The sequence below is a fragment of the Nycticebus coucang genome, chromosome 6, assembly GCF_027406575.1.
Source record: "Nycticebus coucang isolate mNycCou1 chromosome 6, mNycCou1.pri, whole genome shotgun sequence".
Classification (NCBI taxonomy): domain Eukaryota; kingdom Metazoa; phylum Chordata; class Mammalia; order Primates; family Lorisidae; genus Nycticebus; species Nycticebus coucang.
This window is the reverse complement of record NC_069785.1, coordinates 6334565-6353695: the sequence shown is the minus strand read 5'-3', so window position 1 is coordinate 6353695 and position 19131 is coordinate 6334565. Positions and strand designations below refer to the sequence as shown.

Genomic DNA, 19131 nt, shown 5'->3' with positions numbered 1-19131 from the left:
TTCATGGATTGCACAGATTAAAAATACCTAACACCATGAGCACTCATTAAATGTTCCTGTTCTGACTCTTTTACGTTCTATTATTTGATATTAACCTTTAAAGCGATCTCAAACATCTCTACTTTAGAGATGTAGAAACTGTGGATGAGTTTTCATTGCTTGCCAGAGGACACATGGTGGCTGCAGCCTAGAACCAGGACCAGAACTGAGGCCATGGGGGCAGGTCCTGTGGGGTCCCTCACTGGGCTGCGTTCCTCTCTGGGTCTTCTCAGCATGCAGAGGGTAGAGGCTACTTAATAACTAATACTTAACACCTAATGTCTCTTTAATCTTACTGCACAAAGCACATGTACATGCTTTATCTAGCTTCATGCCTCTCTTGTTGCACAGAACACATACAAAGTCACACACAGCACACTGTCCTCGTTAGCCAGGCTGCAGAGCCCCCGGCTCAGACCTTCGTGAAGCTTTCTTCCATGGGGGGTTTCACTGGCTTTATGGTTCCCATACACATTAACAATCATGGTCAGACATTAAACTATATTGGCTTGTAAGTTAATAGGTTTTAAAATGGAACCTTCAGTGCATTTATTAATTAGATTATAATTATTATTAGTTATTAGAGAATTCTAAAAAACATTGAGAGGAAAAAAAAGGCAAGAACGTCAACTTAAATATTAACCTTGTTAGATATCACACCGAATGTTAATTTTTACCTGATGGGAGAAGGAAAACCATACATGAGCAGATTCTCCACCGCTGAGGGTGGGGACCTGCTGATAATTTGAGTTGCTCCCTTAGTGGCAGCCAGTTCTCCTGATCTCTCCTCCACTGTGGCCCTCAGGAAAGGGGCAGGTTGAGGGAGTCCCCAGCAGGCAGGAAGAGGAAGCAAATGAAAGCCCTACCATTTATTAAGGGATGGTGGGTGCAGAGAAGGAAGGTGGGGGAGTGCACCTGCAGCCTCCTCAGGGTCAGGAGGTCAGATCCCAGGTCCTGGACACTCTGCCCCTGTGCTTTGGGCTTTGTCTCAGAGGATGGGGCTACAGAAGCATCTGGACAGCTATGGGGAAGGAAGTAGGCCCAGACTGTTTCAGGTAGTTTGAAGGAGGCTGTAGAAAGAGTCCTCATCAGACTCAGGGTCTGGTCAGACGCGGCCCCATCGTGACCATGCTGCAGCACGGCCTCTACAGAGGGCAGCATCTGGCCGGCAGGGCCCAGGACAGGGCTCCTGATGGCCTCTGTGCACTTTGTTTCCAGCTCTGGAGATCCTTGAACATGTCATGGAAACTTTCTCTCTCTCTCTCTGGTTATTTATTTATTTGGATTGAGTGGTAATTCATATGCTATATAATTCACTCTCTTAAAGTATACTTTTTAGTGGTTTTTAGTATATTCACAAAATTATGCAACCATCACCACTATCTAATTCTGTGATCTCTGCTTCTGTAAGGGAAATTTGATAAATGTTGGTCATTCTTTTTTTTCTAGGTAAGTGCTCCTTAGACACCTGTTTCTGTAGTTTTTCTCAGCTCAGCTGTGGCAAGGTGGAGAAGCAATGGACCAAGAGGTCCAGATTGATGTTTCTGTGCATTGAATTCAGTTCTATAAATTCTGTATTTGTCCTAAAAGCTTGCTTTTCAAATAAATGCAAGATTTAGGTAGCCTCAGTTATGTGTGATGTATTGTATCAGATCCACACTTCCCTAAACATCGGTCTCAGGGGCAGTACCTGGGACACACATTTGAGGCATATACAGAGGAGTCCTTGATGCATTTATATAAATTATAAGATAGTAGGACCTGAGAACTTGCTTCAATTAGCATATAGTTAGTTCCCTTGATTCATAATCAGAAATCCTGACTTAGCTGTAAGCCCTCGCCTCTTATCAAAGAGTTGAATAGTTGGGTTCAATAGTAACGTCCACCTTAGAGGCAAGGGAGAAAAAGCTCTCATTTCTAGACAATAGGATGGTTTCTTGCAAGTCACTTAATTACTCCTACACGAAATTATGGGGATCAGAGTTTCCATTAACCTCAGTACCACAAGAAGAGCAAAAATGGGTGATGTGTTCCATTAGGCAGAGAACAGAGAAGGGGTGGGAGAGAAATGGAGCCTGCAGAGGAAGGAAGGAGGACAGGGCAGAAACTGGAGTGAGTTGCAGCTGCCACCACTGGGGTTATAACCCAGATCACAGACTTTTAGGTAAGACTTTTCCTTTAACAAAAAAGTTCATTTTAAAAGGCTAATCAGAACATCAGGGAGATTGATAGTATTGTAATTATTTTAAAACAACTTTGATGGTTGAACCATTCAAAGAAATATTAAAGGATCCAGGTTTGAAAAAGTCAGTGACACTACATTTTGTAGGTCAAGTCCTCAGTTCTGGGGGTAGACCCAACTGCAACTAAACTGTGGAAATTTCACATCAAATTAGGGCTCAGAGGAGAAATAAAACCAGCAGACAGTACCAGGCTCTGAAGGAAATGGGGTAAAGAGCCTGGGTTTTCACAAGCTCTGGGGGACTCTGCAAGAAATATTGTTCTGGCAAAGATGAATTGTCACCCCAAATAGGTAAAAACTAAAATTCCACAGAGACATTTTGTTCGCTCATAAAAATCATTTATTGGCACGCCAGAAATGACAACTTTTTTCTAGTACAGCAGCTGTATGCATCTATAATTGCAATTCAGTGTAAACTACATGTTATAAGTCACTAGAAATCTAATTAGCATGAGGAATTTAATAAAGAACAAGAGTGAGTCTACAGCGGCCCAGCCATCGAGTTTCCTGGGAGAGTAAATCAAATATTGAACTAGTGTTGCCCTGCAACTGAGTTTCCCTGTAGCCAAGGAGAACCAAGATAGAAATAAACAGGATAGCACCCAGTCAATAAATTAGGTACAATTAACTAGAAAATCTGATTGTAACTGACAGAAATAATCTAAATAAAGTAAGCACAAAGGTAAATAATTAGCTATTTACATATACTACTTTTTGCCAAAGCTTTTGTTAGCTTTCCCATACTATCTCTTTTATTTTTCTTGATTTTCATGGTGAATTTCTTGGCTCACTGGAAAATATTTAGACAACTAATAAGGACTTCTTTCCAAGTCCTACCTTTCATAAAACTTCATGTCAAACTAAAGAATCTGGAGAGTAACTTAGATGGGTCCATCTCTATACACATGACGCATGCGTTGCTGTTCTGCTGTCAGTGATGATGACAGACATGCCCACATTTCCCCAGACAGCATTTGGACTAGTCCTGCAGTCCAGGCTGTGAACGGCAGCAGAGTGGATGGAGTGTCATGTGAACAGGCACAGTCTCCGTGGAGACAGGCATGTTTATCCTGAGATGTGGGTGCTGTGGCCTGCAACTCAGTATCCCCATTACTGAGAATGGATCCTCTGCTTTCCGCTCGTTGTTTTTATTTCATCATGTTTTTAAGGCTTAGTATCATTGCAGCATTAGCAAATAAGGATGCCAACAGCATTTCTACCAGTGAAGGGCTCTGTGATGTGCTGGCAGCAGGTGCCATGATGAGAGTAGCGCAGTTGACTAGGCATTGAGTGGGCACCTTTCTGGTGCTCCGGCCAGAAAGTGTGGGTTCTTAGCATCATTCTAGGAAACCCAAAAGATTCTGCAATGAGCCCCTTTGACCCTCACCTATTTCCTTTCTAGTACATATAACAATTTGTAATTATTTTTGCTTTGTTCTCTTGCTAGGTTATAAACTCCAGAAGGGCAAAGATGTGCCTGTCTGTCCACCTGTGTCCCCACAGTGTCTAGAACACAGTGTTCTGGTGTCTAGAACAGTGCCTGGTCAATGAAGCTTCTCAATGAAAAGTAGCTTCTCAATGAAAAGTTTATACTAAATGAACCAAATTAGCAAGTGCCCTGGTTAGCCTATGTCCAGAGACTGTCTCATTTTGTACAGTGGCCAGGGCTTCTGGCTTGACCTAGTTATAGGGCCACCCTAATAAGCCTACCCTGCCGTGAACCCATGGAGCTGATATTTTTGTGCTTCAATGCGCAGTAAAACTTGTCAATACTAGAGTCACTGTGCCCAGCCCGCAAAGGTGAGCTGTGCAGAGCTGACCCTGCATGAGAGGCACACGGCAAGGACATCCTAGGAGGGGAGCTGTAAGCTCCAACTTCAGCTCAGACCTCCCCCTCTAACTCTGAGGCTTGACAAAGCTTAAGAAAAAGTTAGCAGGAGAAGTTTTCTCCTGGAAGTGACAGTTCACTAGGTCACCAACAACCTGATCAGAAAAGAAACATAATATAAATCACCTACATAAAAAATTAAGTGAAATAAAAGCAAAATTTGGGAGTGGCTAGGAAGGGACAGGGAGGGTGGGCTGTCCAGGTCCTCTGCTGGTTAGCATTGCTGGACATGACGTCAACGCGGCGTGACAGCAGAGAGGACTTGAAGGACAAGGGGCAGAGCTGTGGCTGTGGGGCTGTAGAGGACCAGCTTTCCCCTTCTCCTGATCCCATCGGTGGGGCTCCTGGCTGTCCCCTCAGGTGGAGGTGGGAATAGGCAGCTGGCACCTGCAGGGCACATCCTTAGGCTATTGACGCTCTGCTGGAGTAGAAGTCGGGGACCGGAAGCCCAGTGTGAAGCGTGACCTGGGGAAGGAGACTGTGAGTCCTGCGAGGAAGCCCGTCCCCCCCAGCTCCCAAATATAGCACACAGTGGGTGTTTTTCCTAACTTCTTTTTAACATCTACACTTACAAACATTGGAGAGAATTCTATCAGAATCCTGCCTGTGGTAAGAGCCTGGCCACCATGGTGGGCTTCCAAATCCTGGTGACACTTGACTACATGGTTCTCAGACACTGGTCTCTTTTTAAGGATTCTGGGGGATTGTGTTCCTTCCGACTGATGCAGATTTTTTTTTTGAGACAGAGTCTCATTATGTTGCCCTTGGTAGAGTGCTGTAGCCTCAGAGCTCATAGCGACCTCCAACTCCTGGGCTTAAGCGATTCTCTTGCCTCAGCCTCCCAAGTAGCTGGGACTACAGGCGCCTGCCACAACACCTGGCTATTTTCTTTTTTTGTTGTTGCAGTCATCATTGTTTTAGCTGGCCTGGGCTGGGTTTGAACACGCCAGCCTCAGTGTATGTGGCCGGTGCTCTACCTACTGAGCTACTGACACAGATACTGATTTGGGGGTAGTGATGCCTGTCAGCCACACCACAGTAACCACTGCCACATCCATGGGCAGGGGGCAGATTAACGAAGACAGCCCTTCCCTTATTCGTTGTCTCCTGGTTATCCTGCCAGGGGCAAGCCTTCCTCTCTGGGTTTGGACACACGACGGCCAGTTATGATGCAACATGGTCTTACGCTATGTTGCCAACCTCTGCCCAGCTGTAAACCTTGATGGACAGCTGTGTGGACAGCACTGAACTATGTCACACATCTCGTCTCTGTCTTCCCCTGCCTGAGTCTTTACTCTGAAAAATCACCAACGAGGCTCTAGTGTAATATTCTTTGAAAGGGAAATGGCTAAACTTTTAATGCAGTTTTTCTGAGATTCACTTCTATGGCAATTATGTTTTCATTCGTTTGTTTGTTTCACCTCATCTAGAGCCTGAACTCTGAAAGATAAGATTCTAGCCTCCCAGATAACCCCATCTCCTTGCAGGAAGAGAGAAGTACAGGTGTCCCTGGGCAGCACTTACTGACAGACAACAGTATAGATATTTTTAATAGTTTCTAAGACTCTGTTTCTGGGTGGGGCAACAATCTCCTGCAGGGTTTTGATTCTTGAGCCCCATCTTGAGGCAGCCATCTGCTGAGTGAGGCTCATGGTTGTCAGAGGCCCGGCTCAGGAGGGAAATGAAATCTAAGTTCTGACAATGGCTGGCAGGGCGGTGACTTCGTCCCTCATGCTGTAGAAACTTTGCAAGCCTGTTCCCTCTACCTGGAAAGTTCCACACTGTTAGGCTCAGCTCACCTGCGTCTGCAGGAAGGCCTGTTTGAGACGGCAACTCCCCTCTCCTCTCCAGCACCCTTGCCCTACCCATGGTCTTCTCTCTATTGCACTAATCACCTTCTAACACACCATATAATCAATGTGTAATTGTGCTATTATTCATTGTCTGTCCTAGAACTATCATGCAAGCTCTATAATGGTAAGATGATTGTTTTTTTCCTGACTTATGTGTCCCAAATGCTTATAACAGTGCCTGGCATTTTAAAGGCATCCAACAGATATTTGTTGAATGAATGAATGAAGGCAGGCAGGGATGGGCAGAGGAGGCTTCACTCTGGGGTAGGGCGCTTACCTGCACGTTCCTGTTCAGGCTGACAGCAGGGAAGAACAGGCCCCCTTCCACGTTCTCAAAGGCGATGGGGCCTTGCTGCTCGTCATTGACAAAAAATGTCAAGGTTTTTCTGTTTAAGTCGAGGAGGACCCCGACTGTGGCCCCTTTCGTGATCCCTCCTTCAGTTCTGTGGGAAAAGAAAAACACTGGGTTTCACTTACTTGCTGTCACTCTAGAGGCCCCCAGTGTTTCTCAGCCTGTTTATAATTATTGTCTCCCCTCCACCTTTTGAAACATTTTCCCCCTAACCACGCCTCTCAGGTAAAGTTTTAATACTGCAGACATGCATAAACCTGTTTACGGGCTGCGTGAAAGCCTGTACTTCAGGACAGTGAGAGTTCTCCCTCCTCCACCCCCAACGTTCAGTCCCTTGGAGGAGATATGTGGCCCCACCAAGGGGCTGCTCTGCTGTTGCTGAGATGTGAGTTCATTCATCAAGGATCTCTGCACCGAGCCAGGGGAGGGAGACAAAACTTAGTGATCTGACTCAAAGACTAAAGAAAAAAATTGGCCTTTAGGCTATCAGCGTTCTGTCTATAGGAGTGTCTCTCACCTTGCAGAAAGAAGGGTGTGAATCAAACATCACTAAATACAAAATGACTTAATTTGAAAGTCAGAATAAAGAAGCACTTAGGTCAAACTCATGCACCAGTTCTCTGCATGAGAACTTGGAGTTTAGGCTTTCTGTTACCCGTTAAATAGAAAAACGCATTCCAGAAAGATGGTTATTTTTTTGTCTTGCCGCATCGTAATTAAGCCATTAGAGTCGCTCCCTTTAAAATGAGATCAAAGGAGAGGATTCTTCCCTGCAAAGTGAAATACTCATGCTGCAGGTAAGGTAGTGATTTTAAGGAAGCTGGATAGCTAATGTCGTTTTATAATGCAATGTGTCTTCTGCTTCAATTGGTAGTTTCGCAAAATGCCATTAAAACATGGCTAATCGGATGTGTCCTTCCTCCCATTTTGAGATCTGGCAGTACTGAGCTTCATTCTCAACTCAGCAGAGCACAGAAGGTGAGAGTGTCACTTGCTTCCTTGTTTACACAGGACACAAACTGTACACGGTCACTGGACGCCAGAGGACAGGCTTACAGAGTGCATCTCCTTAGTTCACAGGCTGAGCAAAGAAAACCCATGTGACACACAGGTGAGTGCAAGCAGGTGTGTTCAGCTCTAAGACTGTGCGTCTCTGCACAGGGTGAGGGTCTGTTATTATTCACTCTCTCACTCAAAATAAAGATGCTACAAGGGAAAAAGTGTGCCAGGTGGGTGATGGCATCAGAAATCTAGTGACAGAGGGTTGCCCTGAGTGGCAGTCACTGAAGGCAGGTGCTTGCCTATATCCCATCGGACTTGTTACCAAGTTGCAATGGTGTGTGTGTGCACTGCCAGTGACAGCCAGCAGGCACGGCTGAACGGAGTTGTGTAGAAAATATTCCAGGGAGCAGGAGGACGTGGCTAGAGAAGGGCTGGGGATGAGACACAGCGGAGGCTGACATAGTGGGGTCTGCCTAGCTGCCTTGGCTTTTACGTCATCAGACACCACTGTATTTTTTTTTCTTTCTTGAAACACCCATGAAAGTGTATCGTTGGGAAATTTGAGAATAAGGTGAACCAGGATCCATGATCCTTCTCTGCCTAGGAAATTTGTAAAAAATATACATTTGAAGATGAGAACACAACCAAATGAAAAAGGAAATCCAGGGAAAAAATTACAGCCTGTGTTAAATTGTAACTGTCTGTATTTTGGAGGTAGAGGAAACCCTTAAGGACATTCCTATATTCTCTTCCCTCAGCACTCAGTATAAAGGGGTGCTCCCCATCTTTATAATAGCCAGGGAGTTCCCCAGTGTGAACTATCCAAACCAGCGTCTGTAGGATGGAATGAGTCTTACTACTAAGAGCAACGGCCTCTGTTTCCAGGCGCCCTCAGTGTGAGGCGTTTTCACACATCTCATTTACATTTCAGAACACGCTTGCATTGAAAAATATTACACTAATTTGAAAGATTTGGAAACTAAGGTGCAGAAAAATGAAGTAATTTGTTCCAAAGCACATTTCTGGTGAGGGGCAGGTTTGGGTCCAGGCCTCGGGATTGTCCTCCTACGGTGGACATGCTTAGGGATCTTAGTGTCCAGCCAGGGCTAGGAGAGCACCACGGGCCCAGGGGAGGGCTCACAGCTCTGTCTCTGTGCAAAAAACGAGCCCCCAGGATGGGCTGAGCCAAGAGGAGCTGGCTGGCTTCCCTCCCGGGGTCCGTGGGCAGGTTCTGGGTCTTCTAACCCTGGGGCTCCGCTCCTGCCCAGAAGCCGACGCGCAGGCGGCCTGGTCGGGGCTGCAGGGTACCTGTTGGTGTGTGAGTTGTTGTGCATGAACCAGCTCCGGTTACTGTCCACATACATGGCCCAGGCCTTGTCGTCCTTCCCTAACACGGCATCCTTCAGCACGTCCACGCGCGCCACGCCGAAGGCAGGGTCGGGGTGGTTGTCGTAGCGGTCTACGGTCAGCTCCCAGTAGTGAACGCCCTTGGAGAAGCCCGTCTTCCCCAGCACCACCCGGTCATCGTAGCTACTGCAGGTCACCGTCAGGTTGTCGTTGGAGAAGATGATGTCAGAGTGCGCCGAGCCGGGGTCGAAGGCAAACCAGGCCACTGGGAACAACAGAAGGGGACTGGGTTATTACCGACACAGGGACAGTCCTGGGCAGGGGGCAGGGCACGGCAGGGGCGTTTTCAGGCTGCCACGCCGGAGAGGGTCCGGGGCGTCCTGGGAGTCTGTACTCTACGCCAGAAGCAGATAGGACACACGACCGGTCAGCTGGGGTAACCTGGCCGGATGGCACTCGCAGCCAGGGGATCTAGGAGTGAAGTGGCATCGATTTTGGAAGGTGTAAGTCCCTTCTCCTGGTGGCTGGCAGAACAGTGCCCCAGGGACATAAAGGGAGAGGGGACGCTAAGATGCCTGTGTAACCCCTGGGGTGAGGTGGGGGGTGGAGCTGGAGTCCTGGATGGAGGAGGGACAAGACCTAAGGAGTGAAATCGGGAAACATGCCCTCGGCAGAAGAGCCACCATCTAGTCGCTTTGAGAATTCCCGCAGCTCTCCTGAACGTCACAGCGCGGGGCTCTAAGCAACACAAATTAATTTTCATGAGTGATTGTGACTTGGACACCGGACAGGTGCCTTCCTCATCACTTAAAAGCACAGTTTGCGTGTTACTCCTAAAACTAGCATGTGAGATAAGATGCTTTGTTGAAGCAGTAGGTATTCTGGACATTAGGTACAGAGAGAACCCCGTCTCTGTGCACCTGCTGTGCCTCAAGTTCTAAATCCCGCATGCGAACAATACACTTGAGATGTGACTGCTCTTTTATTGGACCTGTGAGCCACCTCCCATGCACGGTGGTCTCTGCCATTTGTAACAGAATAAGGTTATTCCATACCTGCTAACAGCTTTTTAATGTCAACTGTTGTCATTCCAAGTGAAAAGCATGGAGGAGACAGGAAGCAAAATTGACACGGATAAGAAAACAAGCCTCTTTTGATAGCCGAGTACTCAAAATGGGCTTAATTTAAAATGCCACATACAGGACAGCAGGCGGTCTGACCGTCCTTTACCCACATTCACTGCTCCTAAAGAGTGCTTTGCACTGGTGTGTAAGAAAATGGCGGGGGGAGAGGGGAGGTAAGCTTTGAAGTACAACCAAAAAAATTATAGGCATCTTTTAAGAACTTGAGCAACGGGTGGGGCCTGTGGCTCAAGGAGTAGGGCGCTGGCCCCATATACCAGAGGTGGCGGTTCCAACCTGGCCCTGGTCAAAAAATGCAAAAAAAAGAAAAAAAGAAAAATTACTTAAGAACAACTTCACCTCAAATCTCACTTCTATAATAAAGTAACTTAAAAAAAAACCTTGAGCAACGCTTATCATGGAATTAGAATGACAATTAGACAATTTTATTGACAGACAACAAGCTGCTGCCATTTATTTTGTGAAAGAAATCGAGCGTACCAATCACACAAATCAAAGGTGACAATCACAACAGGTAATACTTGCCTAATTGAGAGTAAGGTGCAGGCTGTGTCTCAAAATTGCCTCCTATAAAGAGATACTACACATCAAAGCTATGAAACAACCAGCTTAATAAAAATTATTTGTATACACTTAAAAAATACCAGCTGAACATAGTCACCAGAGGCCTGATTCATGAAAAAAAAAAAAAAAAAAAAAGCCCTTTTTATGTTAGTTGACTTTGCTGGGTAAAAACTACTTCTCTGCTTTAAAACAAAGTGCATCTTTTTACCTTTTAATAAATCCTCCTCCCATTGATTCTGTCATCAGCAGCTTATGTTTTCATCACTTCCCAAGTTCAATCTTTTCCTCTAAAGTTTCCATATTCAGAAAACTGACTTTTTAAATGAGAAAAACTTGCCCCACTGAAATGGAGATTGATAAACTGGATATTGATAGAATTCTGGATCACTGTCATCTGCTTCGAACTCTGGTTATGGCAAAAGGTCTTTGCTGTCACTCAAGTCCAACATAATTAATACACATATAACCAAATGTGTCATGTGATCGTTACACCTGGTAACTATTCATAATGGCAATTTGTATGTAGTAAAATTACCCCTCTCCGTCAGAGACCGCTTTGCTCCATTAACCCTTCTCACCTGGGGAAAGGATGGGCTCACAGCTAACTGAAATCACCTGCGGAACTTTTACAAACCTCTCCTTCCCCTAAAATCTGGATTCCCCAACCGCACAAAAGCTGCACTGGGGTGGAGGAAGACTTTCCAGTCTTAAAATGTGCAAAGTTGTGTGACCCTCAATTTCCAGTAGTACTGGGGACTCATCTAGAAAATGCGGTTTTGACAAGAACTTGGGGATAAAGAAAAAAAATTTTAACCAACTTAGTAAGGACCTTACTAAAACAAAGACACACTAACACACTGACTCGAAATAATTTTACGAGAATTAAAAAAGCAACTTACTATAAAAAAGGACCAAGCACTGAGGTACAATCAAAATGTAAAGATCACAACCTTACTTTTGGTTAGTTTGTTTACGTGTGTGTTTTGAATGCCATACAAAAGAATCATTTTCTCCCAACTCCTGACTTTTATGTTTACTTTCTGTGATTGTCACTTCAATTTCTATTTGTGTTGAAGCACAATGAATATGGAATGCCCAGGTTTTTAAAACTGACTCTCCTACCCAGCTTTAGAAATCTGTAGAATATGAATAGGGCTTTTAATTTTTTAAATGAATCATGCCTCATGCAATTCTTTTTCAAAACAAATATTCTAAAATCTTTTTACACTCCTTTAAGCACACTGTCATACATTTAAGATTCAATGATACAACTAGAACAATGCTGCTAAATACACCCATCAAATATCCCCAAACCCACACTCATTTTATTCTCGAGACAATATACATTACAAAGACTGTAACAGTATTTCAGTACATTGGACACAAGTGAAAATAGTTTCATAACAAAGCATGTTGGAAAGCCGGTAGTGCACAGAAACACAATAAGAAACATAAAAAGCACAAAGAAAAATGTCATTTTAAAGAGAGCTTGAAGTCCCTGCATCCTTTTTGCACTGACATGCTGTGGCCTTCTTCATTCCAGGATATGGGATGAGCAAAAATAAAATAAAAAGCAAAAGAAACCTTTGGAAATGTGAAATGTGTGTTATGTGTATCCATGATTATAATATAGTCCTGAAGAGATCAAATAGGTCTGGATCTTGGATAGTTTAAGATTTTATTTGCTAGACAGGGTTCACTGCCAGGCTAATACAAGCTTAGCTTCCTTGGAGTCAGCTGTAAGCCACATCACAACGGGCCCGGCTATGGAAAACTTGGAGGGGGTCAGACTTTCTGATTATGGGATCAGATCTTTCTGCGTCAGGAGTTAAGGTTTCTAATTCAGGTAGCAGTGGTCCCTCCCTGTGCTAGAAAAACACTCAGCCACGAGCCCGACTGTCCGAGCAGTGAGCATGGGCTTTCCCAGAAAATGCTCTTTTAATTCTTTCTGCTCTCTGGTTTGCCTGGTTTTAGGGTACATTCTGCTGTTGCTGTGTGTCTACTTTTATTTTGTCAATAAAGATCTCTTGAGTCTATGTTTAATCAGACCACTCCAGGCTTGATGCACTGATCCAGTCTCCCAGACACAGCTGGTTTCCTGGATCCAGAGGGGCTGCAAACTTCCCTCCACATGACCACCACGGCCTACGCCAGCTAGCCCGAGCCGTGCTGTGCCCTGCATGTGATGACAGCCAGTTATCTCCGGTAGTACCAGCTTGTGCAAAAAGAACAACTGCACTCGTCACTTCCCAATGCATTATACACAGACCACAGCCACATGGGTGCTCTTTGCGCCACACAGACGGGAATGCCACAGAGCTCCATCCCCCAGTGCTCCTCATACCCGAAGCAGGCCACAGACACAGACTAGCTCATCCCCTGCACCACGCGGACGAATGGCAAGACCAAAACACGCACTGAGATGCCATCAGGGCACAGAGATGGGGGAGAGGTCTTAGGCTCGGCTCACCCGGTGCATTGAGGGACTGCAAAGAGGAATGCAGGCTCAGCTGGTGGGGTGAGGGCCGGAAATCAAAGTAGGACCTCCCCAGGAAGCTGGGCTGAAGACTAAGGGTGGAGGAGAAAGGGCTCATCCTACGGAGCGGCAATCTTTCCGAAGGCACTGGAAAAGGGAGGGTCTGTTCTTCTGAATCTGTGTCTAGATGTAAGATCAATGCAAACTAGTGATCAGAAATCTCCTAGCTATCCACGCACAGTTCCCCAAGACCTGCCCTCACGGTACACTTACACAGAGCCCATCTTTCCCTGGGGTGTCACACGCAGCGTGCCTGGGGGCAGGGAGGGAATTCTTGGCAGGTCAGGACCCAAGACCAGAGGACATCGCAGGCAATTGTTTTCATTTCCCCCCAGTTTTTAGTAGTAGTAAAATTATTAAAAGGTTTCCTTTTAGGAAAAATATTTGTTAAATGAAATATTTTTTAGAGTTGAATTTAGAAATTTTACCCACTGATGACCAAGAGTAGGTTAATATTTCACCCCCTTTCAGCTACCCTATATGTCACTACCTATCCAACAGCCTCCTTAAAGGTTTCTGTGCAGGACATGAGGGCTTTTTTTTTTTTTTTTTTTTTTTTTTTTGAGACAGTCTCACTATGTCACCCTGGGTAGAATGCTGTGGCTTCACAGCAACCTCAAACTCTTGGGCTTAAGCGATTCTCTTGCCTCAGCCTCCCAAGTAGCTGGGATTACAGGCGCCTGCCACAATGCCCGGCTATTTTTTGGTTGTAGTTGTAGTTGTTATTGTTATTTGGCAGGCCCGGGCTGGATTCGAACCCGCCAGTTCTGGTGTATGTGGCTGATGCCCTAGCTGCTGAGCTACAGGCACCAAGCCAGTTTTGTAAACTGTTTCCTGTTCCATTTCTAGGTGTAGAAGGTTTTCTCTACCAGCACACTCAAGGCTGGGTCTGTGAACAGTAGAGGAAAGGTGTAGCCTCGGGAAGACAGGGCTGGGCAGATTTCAGAGGAGACTCGCCTTGGCCATTTCAGAATCATGGTTACACTGGAGGGCCATCATTTGTCCGATTTTAGTTCTCTGATAGTAATCAGGCAGTGGGCAGTGGTGAGGCGCATTGCAATAAAATGTCTGTTTCTTTTCAGATAGTTAGGTCTTTTAGGAAGATTGTTATTAAATCAGAATAAGGAATTATCAATCACTTCATCTGGTTTTCTGGTGTGAATTAGTTTCTCTAAATTCAACCTTTCTCTTGTTAAACAAGAGCTGGTGCTCAGAAATGAACCAACTGAAGTTTTATAGTAATAATGTAGAGGATACAGATGGCAGGAAGGTAAAAGTTCATGTCCAAACCACCAAGGACATTTCTTTTCCTTGAAAAATGTAATCTCGGTGCTAGAGGTGTTCTTGTGAACGTGTTTCTGGTTTAAGTCCGCTAGCTGCTCTTTTTGGTAAACATGCCCTTCTTCTGCCACTTGGTGAACGTTCCAGCAAAAATAACTGGTGTTGTGCAGGCAGACACTCAGAAGAGCTCAGAGCAAGGCAATGGCAAATTTTAAAGTAATACTGCCAAGAGTCAGCCTCATTTTCATTTCTGAACTTATAATATTAAAGCTAGCTTTTCAGGCTTTAGAGGTGTTTGTGGGGGAAGTTTTTTTTTTTTTTTAGAAAAGTACAAACTATCTCAGAGAAAAGGCATTACCATTTATGGAGTTAAGACTTTGCATTCCCAAGAATAATACATTCAAATTTTCTTTCTTTCTTTGAGATAGGATCTTGCTCTGGTGCCTGGACTAGAGTACAGTAGCATCACAGCTCACAGCAACCTCAGATGCCTGAGCTAGGGTGATCCTCTTTCCTCAGCCTCCCGAGTAGCTGGGATTACAGGCATTTGCCACCATGCCTGGATAAGTTTCCTATTTTTTGTGGAGATGGGGGTCTTGCTGTGTTGCCCAGGTTGCTGGTCTTGAACTCCTAGCCTCAAGCGATCCTCTTGCCTTGGCCTCCCAGAGAGCCAGGATTATAGGCACCAGCCACCAGCCCTGGCCAAGGTTTTCCTGTACCTACACTTCATATGGTTTGGATGACTTGACAAGTAAGATAATTTCTTTGTTCAGATATGATAAACCAAAATCACGTTCTCATCTCAAGGGGAAATTAGCCCTTCAGTGTAATAGAAAGATTTGAAATACACAGCACAGTGCCACAAACAGACACAGGCTTATTGTAGGGAGAGGAGGCATTTATAACCATGTGTATGTCAGTAAAAGATTTCCTTAGAAGGAAGAATTGGCTTGGAAATGCACTTTTCACCAGGTGTAACGGTTCATTATATTGGAAATACTGGTTCCTTTAAAAGCTGAGGGAGTAGACATGCATGTGAAGATGAATTTCAGGGAGTACTAAGCCCCCAGACAGTTACCTGAAAACCAGTGAGGAGATGTGTACGGGGCGCAGACCGGGGTGTCCAGTCCCAGCGTGAACCGTACTCACCATTTCTACTCTTGGCACCGAGAAGAGCTTAGAGTTGGTGGCGGCACCTTTTGTGGGGGACGGGTTGAGGGTAGCTATGTCTGGTCACAGGACTGAGAACTTGACCCTAAGACGTTTGTTTTTCCTGTCCTTTTACCTGAGGACCCCATTTCCCTTGATTCCTCTCACCCTTGAACTACACCCTCTCCTAGGAGAGGCTGACTCCCTGGATACACCATCATCCCATGCTATTTTGCGTTCTGAGTTTTTCTTTTCTTCCCACCTAGAACCTCCCATCCCCTGCCAGCTGGGCGCTTACCGCGTTTTCTCTAGGCAGCTCCTAAAAAGAAAAAAAAATTGCTACCTTGCCATGAGAACTTTCCAAATGAAACTATGAGAGAGAGACAGAGAGAGAGAGAGAGAACTTTCCGCCTGATTCCAGCCCAACTAAACAAGCAGCTCCCCTTTTCTCCTTCCCCGTAGGCACACAGCGGTCAGTTGCCTGTAAGTCGTCTGTGCCAAGTCATATTGTCTGAGATTTCAGGAGTCTTGAAGGGCAGATGCTTATCCCAATAACAGGTGAGAAGTGACCCTAAGGCTTTCCCTTGAAGCCCCCTGGGGACGTCCAGCCAGCTCTGTCCAGCTTGGAGTCACTGCTTGTGTTGGTCTGGACGTGGCCCTTAGGGAATGCTACTCACCAATCATAGCATTGCTATCTGGGACCTCACAGAACACATCCCTAGTTCTTCAAGTATTTGAGTCCAGTCATCAATTCTTTTTAAATTTTCCTTTTCTGAGCTAAATAGAGTCTGTTTCCAACCATTTCTCTGTGCATGCATTTCAGATCCTTCACTTTTCTAGTCCTGCCCCTCCTGACACGTTCAAAGGCATGAATCACAGACAACATAACAATATTGAGAACAGTGTTGCCCGTCCCTGGTTTGGTCAAAACAGAGTCAATGCTTGTTGAACGTTCTCGGAACTACCCAGTGTGTATTCTGTGACAAGCTCACGAGCTGCAGGAAGGATGTACATACCTTCTCATCTCCCCTTGAAAATACAACTACTGAGATACGGAGAGGGCTTCTCAGCCATTACCGTTCTATTAGTGGAGACAGACAGGCATGAGGTTATTTCATTTTATTTTTTTTCAGAATACATGATACAGAGCTATCTTTCAGGTCACAGCTAATTCTCGGAAGGATGGTGATTCTTAAATTTTAACTTATAGATCACTAGAGATAGGCAAGTAGCTCCTTAGGAGATTTGTAATATCTCACCCTGTTCCATCACCCTGATCCTGTCTGGTTGAAGAGCTTTGCCGAGGGAGGCGGCCGAGCAGGAAAAAGCAGTGGGAAACTGTGTCAGTGGCGGACGGTGCTGGCCCAGGCCTGACTAGACCTCTGGGATGGGACTGTGTTCCCAGTAGAAATGTGTCAAGACGTGTTTTCCTTCAACCCTGCCAGTGACTGTTACTTTCCTCCTGCTCTTCCCTGGACGTCTTTCCCTTCCCAGCTGGGATTGGTTGGCTTCTGGGGTTGGGGTTTAACTGGTGGCAGAGGCCTCAGTTTGAAAAGAGAAATCAAGCATCGCCAAAGTAAAGATCGGCTTGGGATCGTGTGCGTTAATGACTGACTTTTGGCTTCAAGGAGATGTGATGGGGTCCTCCTCCTGAACTATGCATGTTTCTTTAACTTGTTCATTAGCCAACAGTAACTGAACACCTCTCAGGTAGCAGACTGCATTAGCAGTGAGCGGCTGGGGGACATGAAGCTGGCAGGAGAGCTGACCGCAAGAAAAATAAAAATTTAGAGAAAATCTGTGTCATACATTGTTGATCAGGCTTTGTGTTCCTAGGGGTGGCATTTCTTGACTGATTCCATATATGTATGTGCAGAGTATTGAAGACTTCTGTGGATGCTGTAGGGTATTTTGAAAATGTAAAATGTGTCAAACGGTTTATGAAGCTAGTGAATGATGCCCCATGATCATATCAATGTACACAGCTATGATTTAATTAAGAAAAAAAAAAAAGAAAATGTAAAGTACAGTCTTTGAGGTGTTATTTGTGGAATTCGAGGAGGAGAAATACACGGGCAGTGGCTCCGAATGGGCGTTGTGCTGTAAGCCTTGGCTGTCCTGCTGTCTAGCTGTGAACACTTCCTAACGTAGGGGGCCCTCGAGCCCTGGTCCCACAAGACGGCTGCATTTCAGAGCACAGTGAAGCTGGATCCATCACTAAGAATTTCCCAAGTATTAAGATGAGTTTCAAGTATAAACCAGCTGTAAAATAATTTGCTGGGGAGGGGAAGATTTTAAAAGAGAAAGAAATGAATGAAGAAAAAGGCTGAGTTTTCTTAAATGATCTAGTAAGATGCCAAAGTCACAATTATGTTCGACTGGTACATAATTTATAACACAAGTGGTATTTTAAGCTTTCTCAGGGGTAGCATTAATTGCAGTCGAGAAGGGAGAAACAAATGCTTTGAAAGCCTTCTTTTAAGAGAACAAGGCAGCCCTTGCTAGCCCCAGGACAGCTGCATGTTCACGTCCAAGCCCCCCCCTCCAATTTAGAGCCCCCTGGCATAATTTATAAAGAACTATCTTCAGAACAACTGGAGACTCCTGTACTTCAGATAGCTACAGAAGATTCTAAAGGACCAGCTAAGCCGTTCCCCAGAGTGTCACCTGTGAAGTGTACTCCCCAGAACCATAAAGGGCTGTGACTTCGATACAGTCCTAGAGAAAAATTCAGGAAATATCCTGGACTCTGAAACCTATCATTGTGCCTCTTACCCTGGATTTCATAAAATTTACCCAAATTTGGTCAGGTATGATTTATCCACCTTTAGAATTTTATTCTGGGAATGTATCTTCTTCTAACTATTTTTAGAGAGGCCCAGATATTCTGGATCAGGAAAAGAAAAGTGGAGGCAGAGGCAAAACATCTTCGGTGGGCCCTACAATTTTCCCTGCACGATCCCTTATCAACTATTTTCTATTAATGTTGAATTTGCAGTATCACAGGTGGTAGGTTGGGACCCGTTAAGGGGTGTGGAGGAAGCAGAGGGTGTCTAATGCCACTTCCACAGCATTTTCTGAAACAGGCTTAACAGTAATTTTGAAGAGAGAAGCCCTCAAGGAATGAACTGTAGAGAACTTGAAGGTCATCTGTTCTAAGTCCATGGCTTTAGAGATAAGCAGACTGAAGTCCAGAGAGAGTTTAGGACACATTAGGCACTTCCAGCCATGGAAGGGGAGGACAGAGATTGAGGATCAATTTCTGGTGGATAAAGTTTTGGGGTGACCAGGCTACCGCTGTTCATTTACGACCTGGACATGTACAAAAGATAAGGTTTGTGCTGTAGGCACAGACTCTGCGTTCCCAGCGGTGACCAAGGTTTGAGCAGATGACCTCATACCATTTGCAAACCTGCACTCTATTGAGGAAGACTCTTGTTTCCTTTAAACAGGGGAGTTCAATGGACTATGGTGTTTAGGGATTGAGAGGCAAGCACACCAGTGCTCTCCTTTGGAATTTTGGCCTCAGGGGTAGCTGGGCGGAGTTGTTCTCACAAGATGACAACTTCTCTGGGGGGTCTCAGTGCTTTAGGCTTTGAATGTGCAGTCCTTAAGCCAAACCAAATCCCTATTAAATGTCTGCAAAGAGCTTTTGGACAGACGCATCTGAGGCCATTTGGTATCAGACAAATGGAAGCCTGAGTCTGTGCTCCGCCTGCACCATGAGATGTTTTCT

General features: G+C 45.2%; 1 protein-coding gene across 6 annotated transcripts in view; it reads right to left on the bottom strand.

Annotated features, from left to right (window-relative positions):
* Window positions 1-2603: 2603 nt before the first annotated feature.
* TRIM9 (tripartite motif containing 9) overlaps window positions 2604-19131 on the bottom strand; it is a 133302-nt gene continuing 116774 nt past the window's right edge. For 2 of the 6 annotated variants that reach the window (XM_053594603.1, XM_053594604.1), the window contains exons 8-13: window positions 12900-13088; window positions 10391-10432; window positions 9779-9802; window positions 8685-8988; window positions 6300-6465; window positions 2604-4634 (exon numbers count right to left, since the gene is read on the bottom strand). In XM_053594603.1, coding sequence (XP_053450578.1) covers window positions 4572-4634; window positions 6300-6465; window positions 8685-8988; window positions 9779-9802; window positions 10391-10432; window positions 12900-13088 — 788 coding nt within the window. In that variant the 3' untranslated portion in view covers window positions 2604-4571. The remainder of the gene's footprint in view (window positions 4635-6299; window positions 6466-8684; window positions 8989-9778; window positions 9803-10390; window positions 10433-12899; window positions 13089-19131) is intronic. The other 4 variants (XM_053594606.1, XM_053594607.1, XM_053594605.1 and 1 more) reach the window with 3 other exon arrangements.